The sequence below is a fragment of the Mus pahari genome, chromosome 8, assembly GCF_900095145.1.
Source record: "Mus pahari chromosome 8, PAHARI_EIJ_v1.1, whole genome shotgun sequence".
NCBI classification, from domain to species: Eukaryota; Metazoa; Chordata; class Mammalia; order Rodentia; family Muridae; genus Mus; species Mus pahari.
Window position 1 is genome coordinate 104717827 of NC_034597.1, and position 23811 is coordinate 104741637.

The window sequence follows — 23811 nt, forward strand, 5'->3', positions numbered from 1 at the left end:
AGTTTAGTGACCTCATATCACTTCCAAAAGTAAAAGCTTGCTATATACATATGGAAAACAGTAACGTTTGAAATGTTTGTGTGATCATAATAAGCCCCAACTCCTCTGGTTTTGAGTTGTGTTATTGCTACAATTACAATGGATATGAAATGGTTCTGAACCATGCTAAGGTATGCTTTTATAATTAAAATTTCAAAGTACATTTGGTTGCAAATCCTTCTCTTAAGGCAATAATAAGATCTGAATTGTTCTTAACACTTCACCTCAGTTTCTAGTCTTTGAGTATTTATATTTTGATATTTTGTCATAATGCATCCTATTGAATTTACCAGGGTGGGAAGAAGGTCTTTTGTGACTTGTGATAAGCTGACAAAACAACAACAGCAACAACAACAACCACCACCAAAACCAGATGCTGTTGGCAGTAGGTTCAGCCTTGGATCTATTTTGGGAAAGAATTCATGTAGAGATTGAAGATGTGGGAGTGAAACTAGCTAAAACTGTCTCTGTTCATACTCTCCAGGGAGGACTCACGGGGCAACATAAATCAGTAGGCAGATCAGGGATCAGATCTATGTTTCTAGAAGCTGGGTGGTGGCCAAAAAATGGAGTTAAAAACTTAGGAAGCCCATCAGAGGAACATCATGTGTGTTTAATGATAGGTGATGGAGAAGAAACTACAATTTCTCTAACATCAATCTCTGTGAATATTGATGTTGTGGTTCAGCAACCATAACATAGCTACTGTTAATAGCAACAGTATATGAGCTTGGTCAACATTGCCATTAGAATTGCTATAATAGTCTTAGATAATTTCATTAAAAAGCTCTATTAGTTATGGTGCTCTTGATTAATTTTCCTTAAAGCACACTAAGTACTCAGGATTTGACTCATTTAAAATATATGTTCAACGTCTAAAACAAACAAACTAAAATTGCAAACCTACAATCCTGTGCTTATGGTAAGAGAAATTATGTTTTCTGTTATCCAGATCTATTAAAATGATTTTCTTCGTAAAACAAAGGAAAGAAAAAGGTTTCAAATCTGAGTGCCAAGGAAAATTTAGGAATTCTTAAACCTCATGGAGAAAGGACTTGAAAACTTTAATTTAATTGTTCTTTCTAGTGCAGTTAAGTACATGTAACATTCTACTTCAGACAAGATTACCATCAGATATTCAAAGGTAATGAAAACACTGACCGAGAGATATTACAAAACCAACTTTTTACATGCATTTAAGTAATTTTTAGAGACTATGAAAAAGATTTCTGAAAAGACTATTTTCACTGACTCTATTCACAAATCCACATTTCAGAAGTTTAATCCATTGTCCTAAAAGGCATATCTTTAAGTGTGTAACATGTGTGCCTAGGAAAAGCGTGTGTATATACAAGTGAAAGATGAACTCTTAGTTATGAACATATTCCAGTAGTGTATGCAGCAGTAAGTAAATATACTACGCTGACAGCTTCTTCTAGGATGCAAACTATGTAGTATTTGCAGTTGAGCACAACAAATTCTATTAATAGTCGTCCATTTTAGTTCCATCAGGACCTACGATAAGGTGAGAATTATCTTTGCACTTCAGTGAAATCATGCTTTGTATTTTCATTTAAGCTTTGACCTGAGACTTAATCAGCACTTTTATATAATTCTTTGTTAAATATAAGAATTAATGGTGGATAGTCTTCCTAAAGCCAGCACTCTGAATTGAAATAACAACTCTAATAGAATTTCTCATAGGAGAAGGGTATCAAGGGGGATATGTTCCTAACAGGGGTTAGGAGCGACATTTGAAGTGATTAATAGAACCAGGTTTTTTTTTTTTTTTTTGTATTTTTTTATTATTATTATTTTCTTTATTTACATTTTAAATGCTATCCGAAAGTTCCCTATACCCCCCCGCCCCTGCTCCCCTATCCACCCACTCCCACTACTTGGCCCAGGCCTTCCCTTGTGCTGGGTCATATAAAGTTTGCAAGACCCAGGGGCCTCTCTTCCCAACGATGGCCATTAGGCCATCTTCTGCTACATATGCAGCTAGAGACTCGAGCTCAGGGGGGACTGGTTAGTTCATATTGTTGTTGCACCTACAGGGTTGCAGCCCCCTTCAAATCCTTGGGTACTTTCTCTAGCTCCTCCATTGGGGACCCTGTGTAGAACCAGATCTTTAACACCTGCACTTCTTCCAAAGTTCTCCAAAAGACTTATGAGCCAACTCCATAACACATCACATGGTATTTATTCAGCTGCCTGCCATCACAGTGCACACTAGTTCTTTGCTTCTTTGGAATGCCTACATTTTTAGGTAAGGACAAGTGTGTCACAGCATGGGGTCCTCAGAGCTCCCCCAGAGCAGGAGGTAAAGGACCATAGGAAAGCCGGTCCCTTTACATTTCATCAGAAAGAAACGAGCATAAATTAATGCCGCTTTTTTTTTTTTTCACTTTGAAATGATACAACTTTCATATGTCACAGCAACCCCAAGCCCAGAGACTGGAGAACAATTCAAATGGCAGCGAATTATTTGGAGGAAAGCAGATGACCTCTCATGCTGCATCGATGGAAGAAAATCCAGTGCCTTACTCTTGCAGCATCCCTGTACAAACTATCCCTGGGGTCCCTTTCACGGGTTTGTGATGTTTCTATTATACTCCCCCTTCCGACTTGAGAACACTGAAAATTCTAAAAGGTGACATGTGTTCGGAAACAACCCACAAGCTTTCTGGCCTGCTGTCCTTAGATGTGTACGTAAAATAACAGAGACTTAACGTGTGGCTGTGGGTCTCTCCATCTGTTCCCTTCAGTGGCTTGATGAAGCCCCTCTGATGATGGGGATGCCAGGCTCCGGTCTGCAGGTATAGCAGAGTATCACTAACAGTGTCAGGGGTGGGCTGCCTCTCATGGAACGGATCTCAGGCTGGACCACTTGTTTGCTGGCCACTCCTAAATTTCTGTTTCATCTTTACCCCTGCACATCTTGAAGGCACGACAAATTGTAGGTTTTGTGGCTGGTGTGGTGTCCCAGTCCCTGCATGCTTAAAGGAGATGACCATAGCCAATTCAGGCTCCAGAATCCCCATTGCTAGGAATCTTAGCTAGAGTTACTTTCAGAGATTCCTGGGAGTTTCCATTGTCTTAGGTTTCTAGATCATCCAGAGGCATCCACACCCCACCCCCATTCCAGTTGTCTCTCCCAGTACTCCCTCCGTCCCCCATCTCTCTCCTCCCTTCTGTCCTCCCTCCTTCCCCCTGTCCTCCCACCCCCTGACTTTTCCTGTTCCTAACCCAATCCCCCAACACCTCACTCCCCACCCTCCACACCCCCTTGTCAACCCACAAAATGTATTCTATTTTGGAGCTCAGAGAATCCTGGGCAAGAGGGGTAGGAAGGGTTGTAGAAACCAGAGAGGTCAAGGACACCCCAAGAAATCCTACAGAGTCAACTAACCTGAGCCCATAGGGGCATAAAGACTGACCCACTGACCAGAGAGCATGCATGGGACTGACTTAGATCCTCTGCATATATGTAACAGTTCTGCAGCTTGGTCTTCATGTGGGACTCCTAACCATGGAAGCAGGGGTCTTCTCTGATTCTGTTGCCTGCCTGTGGCACCCTTTCCTGCTACTGGGCTGCCTCCTCCAGCTGCAATAGATGCCCCTACTTTTGCTGAAACTTGATATGCTAGGACTAATTGATATCCATGGGAGACCACCCCTTCTCTGAAGAGAAAGGGATGAGGAGTGTATGGGAATGGGGAGGAGCAGGAGGAAAGAAGAGGAGAAACTGTAATGGGGATGTAAAATCAATCAATCGATCAATTACAATAAAGATAAATTAACACTAGCAGAGACTTTAGGTGGGTGGACTGTCTAAGAATGCTGGATCCCTCATGGTCTCACTACTCTTATGTCCAGTTCATTCCAGTTTCTTCCTGTTTTTCTGGAGTTGTTATTTGTGGAATCAGGCTCTTCATCACTCAAGAACCAGGCAGCCTTGCCCACCTTTCCTGCACTGTGACCTTCAGATCTTGTTAACTGAAAACAACATCCCATTTCCATTATAATCCATTAAAATGGCAGCACATGACTATGCTCGGTATAAATAAATTTTGGGAATAACTTTTTAGAATGGATTCAGTTGTGACCACTACTTTAACAGAAATGGAAGGGAGGGGGGAATATTATTTTATTGTGCTTCTCTTTTTGCTTTCCTCACAAAGACAATGGTTGATATTTTTCCTCTGGCCCTTTATTTTTTTATTCATTTTTGAAGGGTAGGGCCACCATTGGTTTAATCTAAAAGTTTGTTTGGTTTTGTCTTTGTTTTTTTTACAGTCTTATTTTCTCATGACTACAGAAAGTTCAATCACTAGTCTTTTTACTGCCAGCAGTAGTCCACTAGTTAATTGTCAGTTTACTGTTTGATCAGGGATTAGTTGGTCTTCTGCACCTCATGTAACATGATGTTTGTATTATTTTGTTCTACTTTCTACAGGCTTACTCCAAAAAAATTTCATGTTGCTAACTTCCTAGGGGTCACTGGGATGTTTATGAAGAGCTCAGAGCAGATTAGAACCACTGATATGATTGCATGTGTGTGCTATCAATTTATGATTCATGAGTTAGGTAGCATCAGTGCAACTGGCAGGAAGATAACAATTGGGAATGGATAACCAGCAGGCCATAGGTAGATGATATGTAGGCAGGTAGGGAGAGAGAGAGAGAGAGAGAGAGAGAGAGAGAGAGAGAGAGAGAGAGAGAGAGAGAGAGANGAGAGAGAGAGAGAGAGAGAGAGAGAGAGAGAGAGAGAGAGAGAGACAGACAGACAGACAGACAGAAAGACAGATAAATAGATACATGATAGATGATAGTAGGAAGGTAGGTAGATAGATAGATAGATAGATAGATAGATAGATAGATAGATAGATAGATAGATAGATAGATAGATAGGATAGATAGATAGATGATAGATACACATACATACATAGTTCTATAAATAGATGATAGACGTACAAACAGATGATAATAGGTTTGTAGGTGTATGTATGCATACAAAGATAGATAGATAGATAGATAAATAGATAGATAGATAGATAGATAGATGATAGATAGATAAATACATAGATACATAGATACATAGTAGATAGCAAAAGATAGATACACCAACAAAAGGTAGACAGATGAACAAATAGTACTAACACAGACTTTATGTCTAGGTACTGTACATCAAATCTACCCAAACAGTACAATACGGTGTTTGCTTATGTTCCTACGTGTAGCAGACTTGTTTAAATATTATTCACCTCTTGCCATATGCCAGCTACTTACACTAAGCATTTGAAGTTGCACATGTTCCTGGGTGATTGATTTGGTTTTACATTCTTGAAAATGCTACACCTCCCGATTTTAAATTCAGGCTGCATGCATTCTAAAGCAGATATGAATGTTTATATTACTATACAGAGGCTGCAAATTCATAGCTCTTACCAGAGTGGATTTTCACTTCAATTACTCATATTGAAAGTCACTGCTAAAATGTTTCTTCTAAATGAAGTAATATTTAAACTATAATTTCTAACTTAGGAAGACAGCAGTTCCCCAGAGACACTTAGAGATCCTGTTTTATATTCTATGCTCACATTTTAAAAATTTACAACTGAGCAAAGTTCAGAATGTCAAGCTGACTGTCCAAATAAAGAGTAATCTCACCAAGACCTCATTATGACATAGTAAGGTAAAATTAAAATGAGGTTGTGTTCTATTGGATAAACACATTAAAGAGTGACTTAATGTACTTAACTAGCCAAAAGAGGTGTTTCTTTCTAATGCATGAAAATGTCCATTTGTATGTGTGGGGTGGGGGTGGGGGATGCATAATTTATTTAAGTGCTACTTGGAAATATTCCAGTCAATCAAGTGAGCAATAGCACACATTTACTAACTTCCACAGGAATTTTATTTATGCTCTAAGAAATGAAATTAGATACAGAAGCTGGATCTCAGTTGCAAGGACCCCGTGACCACCCAACACTCATAACATCAGCACAGGAACAGCAGACTGACACAGAACTTTTAAAACTGATTTCCCATGTCCCAGTTTTGTTTCAAAGTGCTTCACAGTATTTATGCTATTCATGTCTGGCCTTAGAAATTCTGCACTCATGGCTATTAGGGATGCAAATTACATCCATTGCTCTTCTCTCAATTCCAGAAGGTTCAGTCATCATTTCACGGCTTGCATGCCATGCTTCTCAGAGGAGGTTTCTAGTTAGTAAGAAAATTTAAAAAAAAATTTTTTTTTGAATTAGACCAAATTTTATCACAGCAGTACCATAAACATTGATGCTCCTTGTAAGGCATGTTTCATTCAGGCTCTGATTTGCAATTCATAATCCCTTTCCTGTCTTTCCCTCATTCTTTCTCAATGGTACAAGATGAAGGGGAGATAGTTCTGGAGCACCCACATTCTAATCAGTATTCAAACTGAACTGAAGGGCCCAACCCTTTCCTGGGTGCACAGAATTTTTCCCCCATTAATTAATTAATTAATTTAGTTTACATTCCAACCAAGTCTAAGCCCCTCTTCCAGGTCCACACACACACACACACACACACACACACACACACACACACAGCCCTTCCTCGAATCCCTCCCTCCCCTTCTCCTCTGACATGGTGGAGGCCCCCATTGGGTATCCACTCCATCCACCCACCCTGACAACTCAGGTCTCTGTAAAGCTAGGCCCATCCTCTCCCACTGAGGACAGACAAGGCAGCCCATTTAGGGAACAGGATCCATAGAAAGCAACAGCTTTAGAGAACCCCTGCTCCAGTTGTTGGAGGACCCACATGAAGACCAAGCTGCATGTCTGCTACATATGTACAAGAAGACCTAGGTCCAACCCTTGTATGCTCTTGGTTGGTGGTTCGGACTCTGAGAGCCCCAAAGGCCCAGGTTAGTTGACTCTTTTGGTGTTCCTGTAGAATTCCTTTCCCCTTTAGGTCTGTCAGTCATTTCCCCCAACTTGTCCATAAGATTCCTAAAGCTCTGTCCAGTGTTTGGCTGTGGGTCTCTGCATCTGTCTGTGTCAGCTGCTGGGTGAAGCCTCTCAAAGGAGAGCCATGTTAAACTCCTGTCTGCAAGCATAACAGAGTATCATTAATAGTGCCAAGGATTGGTGTTTACCCTTGATATGGGTCTCAAGTTGGGCCAGTAATTGATCGGCCATTCCCTCAGTCTCTGCTCCATCTTTGTCACTGCAATTCTTATAGACAGGACAAATTTGGGGTCAAAAGTTTCCTGGGTGGGTGGCTGTCCTTCTCCCTCCACTGATGGTCATGGTGACTACTTTAAGTTCCACAGTAGGGTACACGCAAATTTATCTCCACTAAACAACCTTTATGAATGCAGATGCAGCTCAGTTAGTAAAATGCTGGGCAAGTAAATTGAAGACCGGAAGCCAGGTCCCCCAGTGCTCATGTAAAAAAAAAAAAAAAAAAAAGCCACACCCAGTTTGGCAGAGTTGAAAGAGACAAACTAATTCCCACAGCCCCTGAACAGTCAGTGTGGGCTAACTTCAAGTGGGGTGAGATACAATGTATCTCACTGGTCAACAATTACAATAGAAAGAGACTGAGGTGGACACCAGACATCAACGACTGACTTTTACATGTACCTGTACTCCCTAACACACACACACGTGTGTGTGTTTGTGTGTGTGTGTGTGTGTGTGTGTGTACACACACATTCATACACATACATACTATATAATAACACACACTCATACATACTCACATACACACTCTCATACTCACACACACATGCACAGCCTAGGAAAGCATGAATATACCCTCACACTCATACACACGCACTCACATGCACACACTCATAAACACACACTCATGCATACACACACACACACACACACACACACACACATACACATGCACAGCCCCTGCAATCATGTATATACTCTCACACACAGAACAACATTTGAGATTTGAAACAACGGATGACTGTTTTAGACAAACATAGGATACAGCAGGGAAGGACATGTCAGTGAAGAGATGAACAAGGAGAATCATGAAAAGTAAATAATGCACGCAAACCTCACATGTTCACCTCTGTGCATGTGTGATCCCGGCCAGGCATATAGGGTTGATTTGTTATCATATAATTTAGTTAATGGTATTTTTTTTTTTTTTTTTTTTTTTTTTAGTTCTGTAGATACTTGTGTGTCTGAATAGGCTCTGGCTGATGAGAGAAATTGTGTTACTAGCTCTGAAATTCTTTATTTTCGTGGGTTGTGTATTAAACCCAACCTCTCTTAGGCTTAGCACAGACCATGGAGCACAATGACCACTGTTATGTTCCCTTACTGCTCACAAGTATGGCAGTAGGCATTCATTTGTTTTAAGAATATATGTTACTATCATTTTAGACGGCTTTATTGAGGCAGTTGATATGCCATAAAGTCCATCCACTTGAAGTAGAGGTGTCAATAGTTTTAATATATTTGCAGTATTGACTGACATCACTGTTTCTATGAACTACATTGGGATTCTTTCATCGTGTGAAAGACAGCTTAGATGTGCCAGCAGTCACTACCTAGCACCAAGTCCTGCCACACCTCCCTTACACCAGCCCTGCAAAACAATACCTGGCTCCTGCTGGCACACATTAGTCCATTCTGGGTGGTTTTTGTTTTTCTTATTTCTTCTCTCTCATTTGGCTCCTCAAATTAAACCTTGCTTCTTGTTCATTCTAGATTAGCTTCCCCCCTTTACGCTGTATCTTCAGCCCTTTTTGTAACGTTACTGTCTTAACAAGGCCTAACTAGGTTGACGGTGAACTTGCTCTGACACCCAGGCAGGCCTTGAACTAGTTTTTTTTCAAACTGCAGCTTCTCCAGTGTCTTTTAATTACAGGACTGGGACATCAGGTCTGGCTGACATTTTCTCTGAAGGGGATCAGATCACATGACATATGATCTTCAATGACTGGCTTCCGTTAATCAATTTTCCAAATTCATCCATGGGGCTAAGCATTTTAAAATGGAATTCTTTCTGGTAGCTCGGTTACATTTCACGTATGGGCGTATGAATTTCTTATTCATTAATCAACTGATATACGATTTTGGTTGTTTTCAGTTAGAGGTTATTAAAATATGCTCCTGCTACATTTATCCCCTTTGGGGTTGTATGTTCCCACTCTCTGCAGTGTGAATTGGGACGGAATTGCAGAATCATGTGTTTGTTCCATCATTTTAAGGTCTCTGAACTTCTTACATTCATTCAGTAATGTTTTGGTTTCTGAGTTCTCACAACCACACTGAAGGAAGCCCTAGCTGTCCTTGTGATGAAAGCATATTTAACAGTTTGGGACTGATGGATTTCTAGGAAATTTGGCTTTTTACCTACACCCCTGTGCCTCCTCACTCAATCTGCACATCACTTTTTTTCTGCCTGGAGCTCCTTTCTGTCCCTCAAGGGTGGGAGCACTCATCACATTTCATTTTATATCCATTCTCAACCTTCTATTCACTCAGATCTTATTTTTAAAGGGCAGAATTGGAAACTGTGTAGATGTTCACTTTAGGTTGGTCTGGTTGTGATGGTTGGAATATGCTTGGCCCAGGGAGTGGCACTATTAGGAAGTGTGGCCTTGTTGGTGTAGGTGTGTCACTTTGGTAGTGGGCTTAAGACCCTCACCCTGGCTGCTTGGAAGTTAGTCTTCCACTAGCAGCCTTCAGATGAAGATGTAGAATGCTCAGCTCCTCCAGCACCATGCCTGCCTGGATGCTGCCATGTTCCTGCCTTGATGATAGTGGACTGAACCTCTGAACATGTAAGCCAGCCCCAATTAAATGTTGTCCTTGATAAGACTTGCCTTGGTCATGGTATCTGTTCACAGCAGTAAAACCCTAACTAAGACACTGATCTACCTACCACAGCACGCAGCTGTGATAGTTTTGTAGTTATTCATTGTTGAGTGAAGAACCCAGGGCTATACTAGGAACTATCTTCCTATAAATGTTCTACATACTCTGGAGGATACTAATCCATAGTCACATGTTCTGCTGCTGCTGCTGCTGAGTCACACCCCAAGGCCTTGAATTGGTTTGTTTTGTGGTTTTTTTTTGGTGTGGGGTGTTTGTTTGTTCTTCCTTTGCACCACAGGGATGGTAATGATGCTGCTTTCATGTCTGATCTTAGGCATTCAATTATTCTTGTTTGGCTCAGGGTCTGCCAAAGTTGTTCCCATCTACAAAGGTCTGCTGTTGCTGATTGCTCCTTTCGTTTCGTTGTTGCTTGTCTTTATTATCCCTTTCCTTCTGGGAGCTTTCTTTTTTCTGTTCCTTTAACATATAATGGCAGGTTATCGACTTGAGATCTTTCTTCTTTTGGCACATAGACAGTTATTGCTATATGTTTGGGCACGGTGTGTTTTTATTTCCATTCATCTAAGTAATTTCTAATTTCTGTAAGCATTTTTGTTGTTCCCCATGGTTGCATTTGAACATATTGTTTTCCACACTTGACACTTTTCCAGCTTACTTTCTGTTATTGATCCCCGGCTTCAATTCCACTGTGGTTGAAGAAAATACTTTGCCTGATTTCAGTCTTTTAAAAATTCCTGATGACTTGGGAATTGGCAATGCCCTTTTCTCTTACATGAAGCCATCTCTTTCGTGATTCAACAATCTCCTCATTGGTATAAGTTTTAAAATTATTATCAGATTCTAGATTTCTGAGAAGTTGGCTCTCTCTCTCTCTCTCTCTCTCTCTCTCTCTCTCTCTCTCTCTCTCCTAATTCCTTCAGCAAAGCAACCAATTTGTCATGCTTTCAGCCCGCATTTCTGTGATACTTCTCCTGGTCCAATTTTGCCCAAAGGCATCTATCTGCTACAAGGCTTCTTCAGGAACCACTCTGGCAATCCCCATTTCCCAGTTCTGAGCCCAGAGCCCTTCAAGAGCCCCCCTTTCACTGTGTTCCCCTAATGTAAATGCAAATTAAAATTCCCATGAATTTACTATAAAGCATACTCAGATTATTAGATGTTGAAGAATTATAATTAAAATTTGTTAACATGGAAACTAGCCTGAAGGTAAGTCAATCATATTTAAAGGCTGGAGAGGAAATGTTAGTATCTGAATACATATTAATTAATATATAGCAAGATCATGAGTAGACGCAGCTCATCATTTAGCTTAGTTACACATTAGAGAGAATGGGAATGGATTTCACTCCTGACCAAAAAGAGTCTAATTCTAGCTAAATAATTCACTTTCATTAACATGTTTGTCCCTGAGAGTAAGAGACAGCTATGTTAATTTATTCTGGTTGTGCTATTTTAGACATATTAGCAACTTCTGTGTATAAGGTCAATGTGTGCATTCTGATTTGTAACTTTCTCATGTTTTCTCCTTTAAAAAAAATTTAAAAGTCTTACTTTACACTAGCTACCACCAGAAATTATTGATATGAGCATCATTGCCTGAATATTGGTCCAGGTACAGAAACCTTGTGTTATTAGAAATCTGGAATTCATACTAAATCATGGAGGATATTCCACATACTTCAACTAACATTCATAAAACCCAAGAATTATTGCTGTAACATTTTGACAAACATAAACATCTAGATAGAAACGCTCTGTCCTATACATTATTATGATCTTCTTGTATTCCTTCTAACATTCCAATAAACAAAGTATATCAATAAAATCATGGTATTCAAAAATAAGAGCTCCAATACTCTATTTTTTCTTTATGCCCTCTTCATTCCTGTTACAAGGATCTTGCTTTATCAGTTGTATTATGATGCTAAATATAAAATGTAATCGATGAAGTCATCATACAAGCTGCATGAGAAGCTCAAATTGGGCCAAATCAGGATGAAAGAGTTTATGCCAAAATCTCAAGAGTGCAGGTAACAGAAGAGAAAATGATGTTTTTGTTCTTCCTAACAGTTGAAATTCTTGATTAAAGGATTATGAATATTGGCAAAGGGCTTATTCAAGAAGAAAGCACAAATTGGCACAAAATAAAAATATTACCACCAGGAACTCACTGTTTCCCACATCTATGTTTCCCAGGCTATTTTTCCTATCTTAATGTAAATTCTATATCTTTCAATCAGAGGAATCTCAGACATCAACTAAAAGAACCATTTCAAAGTTTTATCTCTCAAAGGGGGTTCTATTCTATATTTTTTTGCCTAAAGAAAATGATTTTCTTCTTTAGGAAATTATTTTGAGGCACTTGATAAAATTTGTAAATCAGTGAGTGTCTGGGTCTGAGATGTGTTCTCCGTGTCAGGCAGGCGGGTTTGTGTTGGTTTTGCTGAAATATCCAGGCTCAACTAATATTTCAGGCTTTTTATTTTGCATATTGACCTGCACCTGCTGGTGAATGATTTGGACTCTGATAATTGTTAGAATCTATCCAGGCAGGACTGCCACTATCAAGGAGTCCATACAATGATATTAAAAGCAGTTAACACACCTATTAGAATAGCCAAAAAAAAAAAAAAAATTAAGTGCTAACTCAAACACCAATGACAATGTAGAAAACTGGCTCTCTCACATGTAGCTGATGGAAATGTAAATTGCCACAAAAACTTTAGGAAATACTTAGCAAATGTCTCACAAATCCACCATTTGACTTATCATTTTAACGTTTTAGTAATTACCTAGAGAAATGAAAACTTATATCATTTAAGCCTGTACATGAATATTTGCAGCAGCTTATTCTTCATAGCTAAGTATCAGAACAGCCTGGTCATTCTCCAGTCACAGAAGAGCTGTGTCAACTTCCATAACGTCAAACCTCAGATAGCAATGAAGAGGAAGGCAAAGCCTGTGAGATAACACCTCAGAACCCACATAGAGGAGTAGGGGGGCAATCAACTTATAAGACTGTCTTCTGGCCGGGCATGGTGGCACATGCCTTTAATCCCGGCAGAGGCAGGTGGATTTGTGAGTTCGAGGCCAGCCTGGTCTACAGAGTGAGATCCAGGACAGCCAGGGCTACACAGAGAAACCCTGTCTCGGGAAAAAAAAAAAAAAAAAACTACAAAAAAAAATTGTCTTCTGCTCACCGGACATACATTGTAGTGTACACACACCACTACCACCATCATCACCACACTAATAATAATAAATATCTTTTAAAAGAAAAATTTTAAAAATAAATGAACAATTAAAGAGGAACGAACTAGCAATGCCTGTCATAACTTATATCTGGTCTCAAGAACATCGTGCCAAGTGGGGAAGGGAAGGAAAGCCCAGGTCAAAAGTTTACATGCTGAGTCACCGAGTCTTTTAACATTTCATTCTGCAAGGGGAAGATTACAGCTTAGTGATTATCATGTGACAGAGACAGAGGAAAGGGAGAGCCAGCCCAGAAGAGTTCTGTGTAGAGAAAATGATCCAATATGTCGATTGTGGTATTAAGGACACAACTCCACGCATGGAATGAAGCTGCACAGATCCATATACACTCAAACTCACAAAGGAAAGCAAGAAGCCATGATCTGTGGTTTGGTTAACAGAAATGTGACAGCTGTGAGACTGCCACCCTGGGACCCATGAAGGAAGGCTGTCCCCTGACTCTGCCATCCCCTCAAATTCTCATCAATCCACGTTCATTCCAAAGGAAAAAGATTCCGAAAGAGTGCTTATACTACAATTATAAAATAATCCTATTAAAAACAGGAGCCTAGCATGGCTGTCCTCTGAGAGACCCAACAAGCTGCTGACTGATTCTTACACCCAACCAATGGACAGAAGCCGGGGCCCCTGTGGCTGAATTAGGGAAAGGCTGGATGAAGCTGAGGAGGAGGGAAACCCCACAGGAAGACCAGCAGTCTCAATTAACCAGCACTCCTGAGATCTTTCAGACACTGAGCCACCAACCAGGCAGCATATATCAGCTGATGTGAGGCCCTCAACACATATAAGGCAGAGGACTGCCTGGTCTGGACTCAGTCAGAGAAGATGCACCTAACCCTTGAGAGACTTGAAGACCCCAGGGAATGGGGAGGCCTGGGGGCAGGAAAAACATCCTCTTGGAGACTGGGGCTGGGGGGGAGCAGGCAAGAGGAATGCAATAAGGAACTGTGGGAGGGAGGACCAGGAGGGGCTTAAGAACTAGACTGCTAAAAGTTAAAGTAATAAAAAAAAAAAAAAAAAATAGAAATAGGCTCTGGCACACCCGGAATTGGAAATGATCTCCTTTCCAGAGGCTCAAGATGGCCTCCAGTTGGAATTGATTGTTTGTTTCTTTGTTTGTTTTAAAATTATTTTTAATTTAGGCATGTGTTTTCATACACTCAAAAACCTGCAATATCTGAATATAAAAATTTCTGCTCTCATCTCCATCTTCTGTTTTCTTGTTCCAATGCCCTTTCTTTGACCAAGAAGGATGTCATTTCCAAACGTGCTCAGGGAACAACTTAACTTGAACAACATTATTCTTTTAGATTATTAAGGCTATTCAATTTTCTCTGTTGTTTGCTACTCTGAGTTGGAGTCTCTTCTGAAATGTCATACTGAAGAAATTGTACCAGTTCCAGCACAATTATAAAAAAAAAATTAAAAATGAAAGCTTTAGAATTAAGGCAATCAGTAACCTTTGATGGCAAAGCTAAAAAGCAGTAACTAAATGTTAAAACCCACAAATTCATCCTGTTCTCTTACTTCTTCTTCTTGGAATATCAGTGTGGCCAAGAACCTGGCAAAGGTAATAGAGGGGTTGCTTCAAAAAGTACTTAATAAGAAAATAAAAGCCACAGCCCAATTCTAAGATGGAACATAATAGTACGTGCCTGTTGTGCAGAGTGATCCAGATAATAGTGCTGACCGGGGCGACCAAGGCTGTCCGAGGGAACACAAGTCCAGATACTTACTGGGTTTTATACCATGTCACTGAGTGAAAGGCAGCAAACAGAAAGCCGACGACCAGAGGAGGACATAGCTTAGTCAGTCTGAGTGACAACAGGACTAGTCTCCGGAGGAAAGAATCCAGATCAGAGGAAGCAGGAAAGCTGTGCAAAGCGAAGTTTGGTAACAAAATCCTTAAGCGAAGGATGCAAGAGACCGCCAGGCCTGGGGATGAAAACGAGTAGAGATTTTATAGTCCACGTTAAGACATTCTGGTAGCAGATTTGCTTCTGCTTCTTTCTCTCATTGGGCCTCGCTCTTCCTCAGTCACTATCTCTGCCATACCTGTTGATAGAGAATATTTTTAAAGAAATTCTGCTTAATGTGGCATTCTCAATGAAGGAACCAACCTGGGGCACATGGGGGCACATCCTCCACAGAATCACTAGATTTCGCTTTGTTTCATATTCTTTGCTTTCCCTTTACAGTGGAAACCTTCCGGTGCAGGATCACTGCCCTGTAAGCTGCTCTTTTACCACTCACAGGTGTTTACACTCAGAGGTGTTAACACACTGACTGCTACAGCTGATTGCGATGATGGTTTTATGCAAGCCATTGTATTACCAGGAAAAACATCAATCAGAAGGATACTGCTGTGTGTGAAAGTATGGAGAGATTATGGAAATGTGAACGTTAAGAAAATTTAACTCACACATTAGATTATTTAAGCGAGATTATTAGATTATTGTAGAGAGATGGAGCGCAGAAAGAAAGAGAAGTTTGGTGTAGCCTTAGGTGGACCATATTTATTCACAGCAAGGGACTCTTGTCACCCACATGTGTGGATGGCCAAGATGTCTGCAGAAGAAGGGATGAAGCACCTTATGAGGGCGGAAGTGACTCTTGTAGTTTGCAAGGGAGCCTTGGAAGTGTAGTCTTTCATCAGGAAACTACCATTCCCAATTCTGAGCAGGTATAAAATGCAGAGCAGTGACATTAAAGCTGTTTTCTGCTGAGGAGAAGCCTTGTGGGAGAGGGTAGTTCTGCATCATTAAAGAGTGGCTCCACTGGTCGTGTACCAGCGGGATAGTCTTAACGTGATCTGCTGCAATGGGTCCTGAGACTGCATCACTCATTCCTGAAGAGGCTTGAAAAATGATTGTTAGAGGGCTCTAAACAGGATTTTGTTATAGAGTAGAACTAAAAGATTTTCTGGGACTGCTGTGGGAGGGTTAGTGGAGAGGTGGGAGACACTATATGGGCCAGTAAGAGTTGATTCAATGGCTGGTTCTGTTGCCAAAATGAGACAGCAGATGTAGCAGGGAACTACAGAGCATCAAAGGAAGAGAACAGGAGAAAAGAACGGACTGATGTAAAGAACAGTATCCAATCTGGATGAACGGATGAAGGTTCCTGTTAGCCAGAGTTTCCCTCACAGCATTGAAACGAGATCAGATGTGTCAAGAGCAAATGGAGCTGTTTATAAAATGAAACCATTTGGGAAAGCTTATGTGGAACATATTGTTTTGGTATAGAGTGAAGTTCAGCTAAGTTAATCATTTAAAAGCAAGGGTAAAAACGTACGTGTGAGTGTAAGAAGGGGGAAAGGAGTGATCGGGAAGGAGCCAGGGTCCGCGGGCACCAGAAGCCCATATGTAGGAGCAGGCTTGTGATTGAATATTTTGGTTCCTCTCTTTAGTCCCCATTTCAAACCAGTTTGGATTGATGGAGTGGAAACTATGTTGTTCACAGATGAGAGTCAGCTCCCATCCTCAGCAGCAGTTAGATCTCCTTTTTAATCTTAGAGTGCTGTAGCGGCCAAGGGGTCGAGCTGGTTCTTGTTACGTGGATCTGAGCTGGTGAGACAGAGAAGCTATCTGATGCAGAGAAGGCTACAGTACAGCTGTTTTAGTTCTGAGTCCCAAAAACAACGTCCAGAGAGTCAAGAAGAGGGATGAGCAGTATGGCCCGTGTCCATTATTCCCCTTTTGTGGGGTCACCTGAGCTGCTTTTAAGGATTTGGGGGCACTGATCTCTTCTGCAAACTGCTTCAAGGCTGGCAAGAGGACAATGGGAGGACAGCAGGACACTCCATCTGAGGGCTGTGGTAAAGCTTAACATTTGGCAAAGATCCAGAACCTAAGTCAGGGGATAAGAAACGTACAACTCTGTGCAGAACATTAAGAGCTTCAACATTTCATTCCATGCGCTCAACCAATAGATAGATGAAAGATGAAGGCAGTTAGTCCTGTCAAATCTGTAATAAATAACTCACATGTGACTTGGACTAAATTGACAAAGAAGGCAAAGTGTAACTGTGGGAATGGACACGTCTCTAGATTGCCAAGTACCAACAGTAGTAAGCATATATTTGTTTGACATCATTCTATTTCAAAATAGGTTGGTTCTTTAAAAGCCTAATTTGTGAAGCAAGATTACCAAATTAGATAAGCATTTGGGGTTTGGAATTTCTTCAAAAGCAGCACCCACAAGCATCACTGCCAACGCCTCATTACTCCTTGTAGACGTCACCGTCCAGGCCAACGCCTCGTTACTCCTTGTAGACATCACCGTCCAGGCATTGCCCTGCTGTGCTATTTCTGGGTAGAGACTAGATTATGTTCTCAACATAACCTAGGTGAGTCCAGGTCGGAGAGTCTCCTTCCTCTGTCATCTGCTCCTGAAGACTCTGAGGGCTGGTAATCTCACTCATTTGTTGACTCTACGGACACGAAGGTGGCCATCGAAGGAAGGCTTGGATATTCTGAATAATTACTCAGAACTGTGAGGTTGTGAACAAAGGATCTGGCATCTATCTTTAATGAGGAAGCACCACAGTTAGGGTATAGACCCTGAAAATAGCTATTTCTAAAAGGAAGAGTTGAAAGTCATGGAGACATGTATGCTGCCCGGTTTTATGTCAACTTGACCCATGGTAAAGCTATCTGAAAGGAAAGGACCTCCGCTGAGAAAATGCCTCCAGAGGATCTAGCTGTAAGGCATTGTCTTCTTAAATTGCTGATTGATGGAAGGCAGTGCCATCCCTGGGCTGATGTCCTGGGTTCTATAAGGGAGTGGGCTGAGCAACTCACAAAGAGAAAGCGAGGAAGCAGCAGCACTTCTCCGTATCAGCTCCTGCCTCCAGATTCCTGTCCTGTGTGAGTTCCTGCCCTCAGTGCTTTTGGTAATGATTGTTATATAGAACTTGGAGTGAAAGAAATCCTTTCCTCCCCAAGTTGCCTTTTAGTTATGGTGTTTCATTGCGGCAGTAGAAAACCTAACTAAGACAGTTGGTTTAGTTAGATATTTTTCTACAGCAATGAGAAAACAACTGATTCAAGAATATACCAGAAATTCTTTGCTCTTAAACAGTTTGTTATCAGGTGGTTGTAGAAATCAAAGCTTTGTAATAAAAATCCATAAGTTTGGTTTCTAGGTTAAAAAAAAAAAAAAAAAAAAAACAGCACCGTGGAATGGCAGTGGTAAATGAAAGAATGAAAATAAGTATTGTTCTGATGTTCCAGTATCATGCCACACTACTCCAATGGGGGACATCCCTAGTCATGCCAGCCAGTGGGGCCACACACTCAAGGAGGTCCCTAGGCTTTTGCTTCTGTCCAAAATACAAGTCGAGTAACCTTTAGTCAACTAAAACATCAAAATCACATGAGTGTCACTAAAAAAGTAGGACAATAATTTCACATCTAGCCATAAAAAGCAGCATTCTCTTGTTAGCTTATGCTGTCTTAAATGTTTTTCCTCTTGGAGTCAAATAACAGTTTTCTTCTGTTAATGGTGTCTTATCATCATACATTTCCTTTTTGTTGATTAATTTTGTTGATAATTACAAAAACGCACATGCATTTTACATATGCATACAGTATCTGCTCACTCCAATCCCATGTTCGCATCCACCCCTCTCTTGCTCCTACCCCTATAGCCACCACCCCTTTAGCCACCACCCCTTCTCCCTAACGGTCTCTTCCCCACATTTAGGACATCTGATTTTTATGTTCGTGATATATTTAGTTTGATAATGGCATTGGGTTGGAACATGGTGTGGCCCCCAGTGGATACACAACTGAGAACAGTGAATCTTTCTTTCACTTAATCTGTCCAGAGGAACCAGCTCAAGGGCTGTGCTCTGGGCTCCTGCCAGGGCGCACAGAAGCTCGGCTATCCAGAAGCCCTTTCTTACGCAGAGCAGCACAGAAGCCGCTGCAGTACCTTCTAAGAGCACTTCTCTAAGAGCACTAAGAGTCTTCTCAGGAGGAAGGCTCTTGCTGCCTCTCTCCCTGGCTTTGCATTCTTATCCTCTTTGCACCCCAAGTTTACTGCTTGAGGATTGATTTGGGGCGCTTCATTCCTTGTTCCAGACAAACCGTACTTCGTTGTCAGTGGGTTAGTGGTGACTCTGAATCCGTGAAGAACTCCCTGCTTGCAAAGCAAGCTGGATCCATTTTAAGTCAACTTCGTAGAGTCCTGTATCCGCCAGATGCCTGAAGACAGGGCCTCAGTAGGTCCATTGCTTCTACTTCTCTGCAGGCCTAGGTCAAGTAGATCCCAGGGAAGGTGATACTGAGCCTCAATAGCAGTTGTGTACTCCGGAAGGATATCCGCCAACCTCTGCTAGCGAAGGATCGAGTAACAAGCAGTTAGACACTTAGCTAGAGGTGTCACATTAAACTTTAATAGCAGTTCCCTTTTTACAGGGCTCTTTGCTCTTCAAGTTGCAGCCTATACATGATCTCGCTTCACGTTCTCCTACAAGGAAACCATGTCTGGTTTAGGATTGAATTGCAATGACAGAGAGAAAGAGCAAAATGTGGACGGCAACATCTCAGGAAGTTATTACTTTGCTGAGCAGCGGTATTTAATAGAAATTGGCTGGCTCTCGTATGAAATATTCAAAAGGACTCAGCTTCTAACCGTTCTTCAACCCTCTGCTTGGCTGTTTAAGGTTTAGCAGAACAACTTTGCCTGTTTTTCATCGTGGTATTCTTTTTCTGCTCCCCTTCATCTTTCCGATTCTGATTTTTGCCCCCTGTCTTATATACCTACAGGTGAGCCCCACCCCTGGGTGCATCCGGGCTCTCATGAAGATGCTGTACTGCCCATATTGCCGAGGCTTGCCCACTGTGAGACCTTGCAACAACTACTGCCTCAACGTCATGAAGGGCTGCCTGGCCAATCAGGCGGATTTGGACACTGAGTGGAATCTCTTCATAGGTAAGCGGCATTCAACAGGTTCGATAACCAAGACCTGAAACCTGAAAGCAACCTGGATACTTGATGTTTCTGCAGGTTAGGAAGTTGTGATGACTTACAGAGACGGAAACAGCATTTTAGCAATTTTAAAATATTATTTTGCAGTTTTCCCCTGTTGTCAAATCCTCCGAACTACGATTTCCCTTGTATTATTCAAGTAAATTTTCTGTAAAGATATGCAAACCAGCAAGCAGTATTCAGTCAGCTTATTTTATTGAGTTTCAATTTCGGGAATAGAAGCAAATATAAAAGAATTTTTACCAGAAAAAAAAAATCCACTCATGATATTATTTTTATTTGTACTAAATTAACTAGGCAAAGTTTTGCAAAATACTTTCTCAAATTGCCAGAATGAAAAGAGCTCAGTGTTTTCAGTAACACATGCACATCCCCATGTCATCCTTGAGGAACGAGAGCTCTGAGGACAGGAGGGTTCAGAAATCAGAAGAGAAGACGAGGAGGATGTAGGAAACAGGTTCTGCATCGTGGCTCTGCTCAAAGATGTTTCCCAAATAGCTCTCTAAGGATAAAAGGACAGATTTTATAGGCAGGCTTCTCCCCAGAAAATACACAAGCCTTGAAAGAGTAAATGTGTTTTCTTCCCCTCTGTCAAATGGCCTTCAAGTAAAAGTACTTTCAGTTGCATTTACTGCAATTACAGAGTGACAAGCAGAGAGTTGGAAATAGTGGATGAATTTGTCATCCTCGGAGGGCCCTCATCATGGATGCAAGCCTCTAAGCAAGAAGCTCCAGGAGGGCCTCCTGCCAGTTCGAAAGCTTTGGTGGTGGCTGCAATGGTGGGACTTAGGAGCTCCAGTCTTTTCTCTCGTGGACTGAATTACAGACCCACAGCTTTGCCAGTGAAACCCCTTGGCTAGCTCACAGCTTTGTTTAAGAAGACCAGAGAAAATATTTCTGAAGTTAAAAGCAGAAGGTAGATTAAACAGGAAGTCAGTCCTCTAAGAAACGCGCAGAAGCCATTTCAGAATGAGTAAGTGAAAGTCTGTTTGCTGAGCTGTTAGCACTGAGCTATACATCTTTAGGACGTAGGTTACTTTATATGAAAACACAGTGACAGGATCTTTCATAGATGAATTTTAAAAACTAAAATATGAGTTCCCCTGTGTGTTGGTTATATTCAATGATGAGCAGAATTAGGGCCGAGTCCTGGCTAGCTTCATTCCAAATGCTTCCCTACTCTCTCCTCTTCTCAGTCTCAATGCTCCATTAGATAGCTCTTAGGTTTTTCTCCCCCCCCCCCCCCGTTTTGCTATGCAATTGAGAATTCCCCACCAGCATAGACCAGTAAAGCAAAATGAATACTTATCTGGATGTGCAATTTAGTCACACATTTGTTAAATGAATTAGTCAAAGTACCAGTTTCATTATCTGTACAGATACACCCAATGTTACAATATGACAGTGTCCACAAAGACAGCAGCAAAATTGGTAAGAGAATGAGTAAGTAGACTGTCAGACATTAGTGTGTAAGTGCTGTTCCTCTGGCCATCGCCGGAGGCCCTTCTCTCCCTTGTATCCTGGTATCTACTCATCAGAACCTGCACTTCTCTTATGTCCAATTGCATCTGCTGTTTATGCTATATGAACTGTTTAGAGCCTTCATGATATTTTCCTTAAATTATTATGTGTTCATCTAAAATATTAACTGTGGTGTGATGTCAGCAAAAGAGTCAACTTGGTGCTGGTTCTCATGGTCTTTGCAATGTCAAGACTTAATTGAAAAGGATAAGTACTTAGAATTCACTTGGTGTCTGGATTGTGTCAGAAGAAAGGTGTCTTAAGTGATCAAGTGCAAACCACAAAGGAATTCCATCGCTTCTGAAGGCCTGTGGCTGGGCTGGGGGGTGTTTCTCTTCCGTCTCAAAAGAAAGTCAGGAATCTATTCAAGGTTAATTTCTTAGCAACATCTTCAACAGATTAAACTGATAGTTCTGTATAACAGTAGCAATTAAAATTCTTACCAAGATGATAAGGAAAAGGAAGAACTCTTTATTAAAACAACTTTCTTTAAGTTGCTGACAACCTTGAAAAGAAGTCTACTAGACCAAGCTGAATCTGCTTAAAAAGCATCAGTTTAGCAGTTTTAGCTAGTATCTCAACTGCCTTCTAGCAGCCTGTAGAATATTCCAGAATAGAGCACAGCCCACATTATCCTTGGTGATCAGTCAGAATGAATGGGCGATCTGTGAACACTCTAAGCCAGTCAGTAGTCCTGAGGAACATGAAAGCCATTCCTACCATGCTCTTACTCTAAGGAGCAGCAGGAGAAATCCCAGTCAGGACACTGAAGGTCTGCAGAGGCACTTCGCCCAGCTGTTTCTTTGTGTTACACACAGTTTGTCCCATGTAAGCTTCTGAATGGTGCCTACGTGCAAAATGACTTTATTTTTTAAAAAAAAAATGTGTTTGGATTAATTTAAAAATTTTACAAGTAACCAATTTGTGTGCAGAAATCATGTTAGTACCATCCTTTTGATATTTGAGTATTTAGAGCTGATACAATGAATTTACAGGTAAGAACCGTTCTATTTCACAGGCTGTAAATTACAGCAAGAGTATAAGCACAGAAATCAGAGATCAAATTACGTTTAAGTGGCTATGATAAATCTTTCACATACTTTAAAATCATGGCTTTGTGGGAAGGTCTCCTCCAAACATCTGGTACCATTTGAGAGTTTATTGACTGTGAGAGCAAATGAAGGGTCTTTAAAAGGAAGAAGGAGAAAAAGGAGGAGGAGGAAAAGGAGGAGGAAGAGACAAGAAAATTAGTACAAGAGGTGGGATCTGTTTCATACTGAGCTGCATTTTAATCCCATAGCATCACATACAGTGCTTCTAATCAGAAGAATTTGTAGAAGACCTCCAAGTGCTTTTGTTCCAGTTATATAGCCTGTTTAGATTTATTCAGTCACTATGACTTAATTATTTTATTGTATTATTTCAAAACACTGTATTTAATATGTTAGATTTATAGGCCTATAGGGAATATAATGTAGTTTATTATGATACAGTACTTTAAGGTGATAGAAGTTTAGGATACTAGATGTACTCAGTAAGGAGTTTTATTAGGCTCAGGGAAGCCTTCCATGGAGAAATATAGAATGAAATGGTGATTATCATGGAATCAAGTTAGCATCATCTAAGTGATGTTGAACAGCAATAGCATATATAACCCTCATATTATAAGTGTCTGCCACACTTTCAGTAAGTCTGATATGGTCTAGCTGTGGTTCTCAAAATACTTGTTTTCATTTTTGTTACTTATTATAATCAGACCTCACTACTGCTAACTTGAACTGATGGCCTTTGTAAAGTGGAACTACTCTGATAGTGACAAAATAGATGTGAAATAAATCAGAGATAAAGAGCTAGACTGCATCTTATATTAGGAGATTATATTATCCATTAGGCCTTGGACACTCTAAGAATTGACCACCAGTGTTTTCAAACAGGCTGGGCTTCCCTTTTTTCCAGACTGATCAATTATTAAGTTTCAAGACAGCCCAAATGCAAACTGGTGAATCTGTTAATTAGGAGTCCACCAAGTCTCCCCCAGGCCAGGGGTCTTGCTGTAGTGTCTATTCCTTCCTTCCTTCCTTCCTTCCTTCCTTCCTTCCTTCCTTCCTTCCTTCCT

The 23811-nt window shown here is 40.8% G+C and overlaps 1 protein-coding gene across 1 annotated transcript in view; it reads left to right on the forward strand.

Annotated features, from left to right (window-relative positions):
* Window positions 1-23811, forward strand: part of Gpc6 (glypican 6) — a 1014352-nt gene that overhangs the window by 648027 nt on the left and 342514 nt on the right. The window contains exon 4 of the mRNA XM_021203486.2: window positions 19952-20117. Within this exon, the coding sequence (XP_021059145.1) occupies window positions 19952-20117 (166 nt within the window). The remainder of the gene's footprint in view (window positions 1-19951; window positions 20118-23811) is intronic.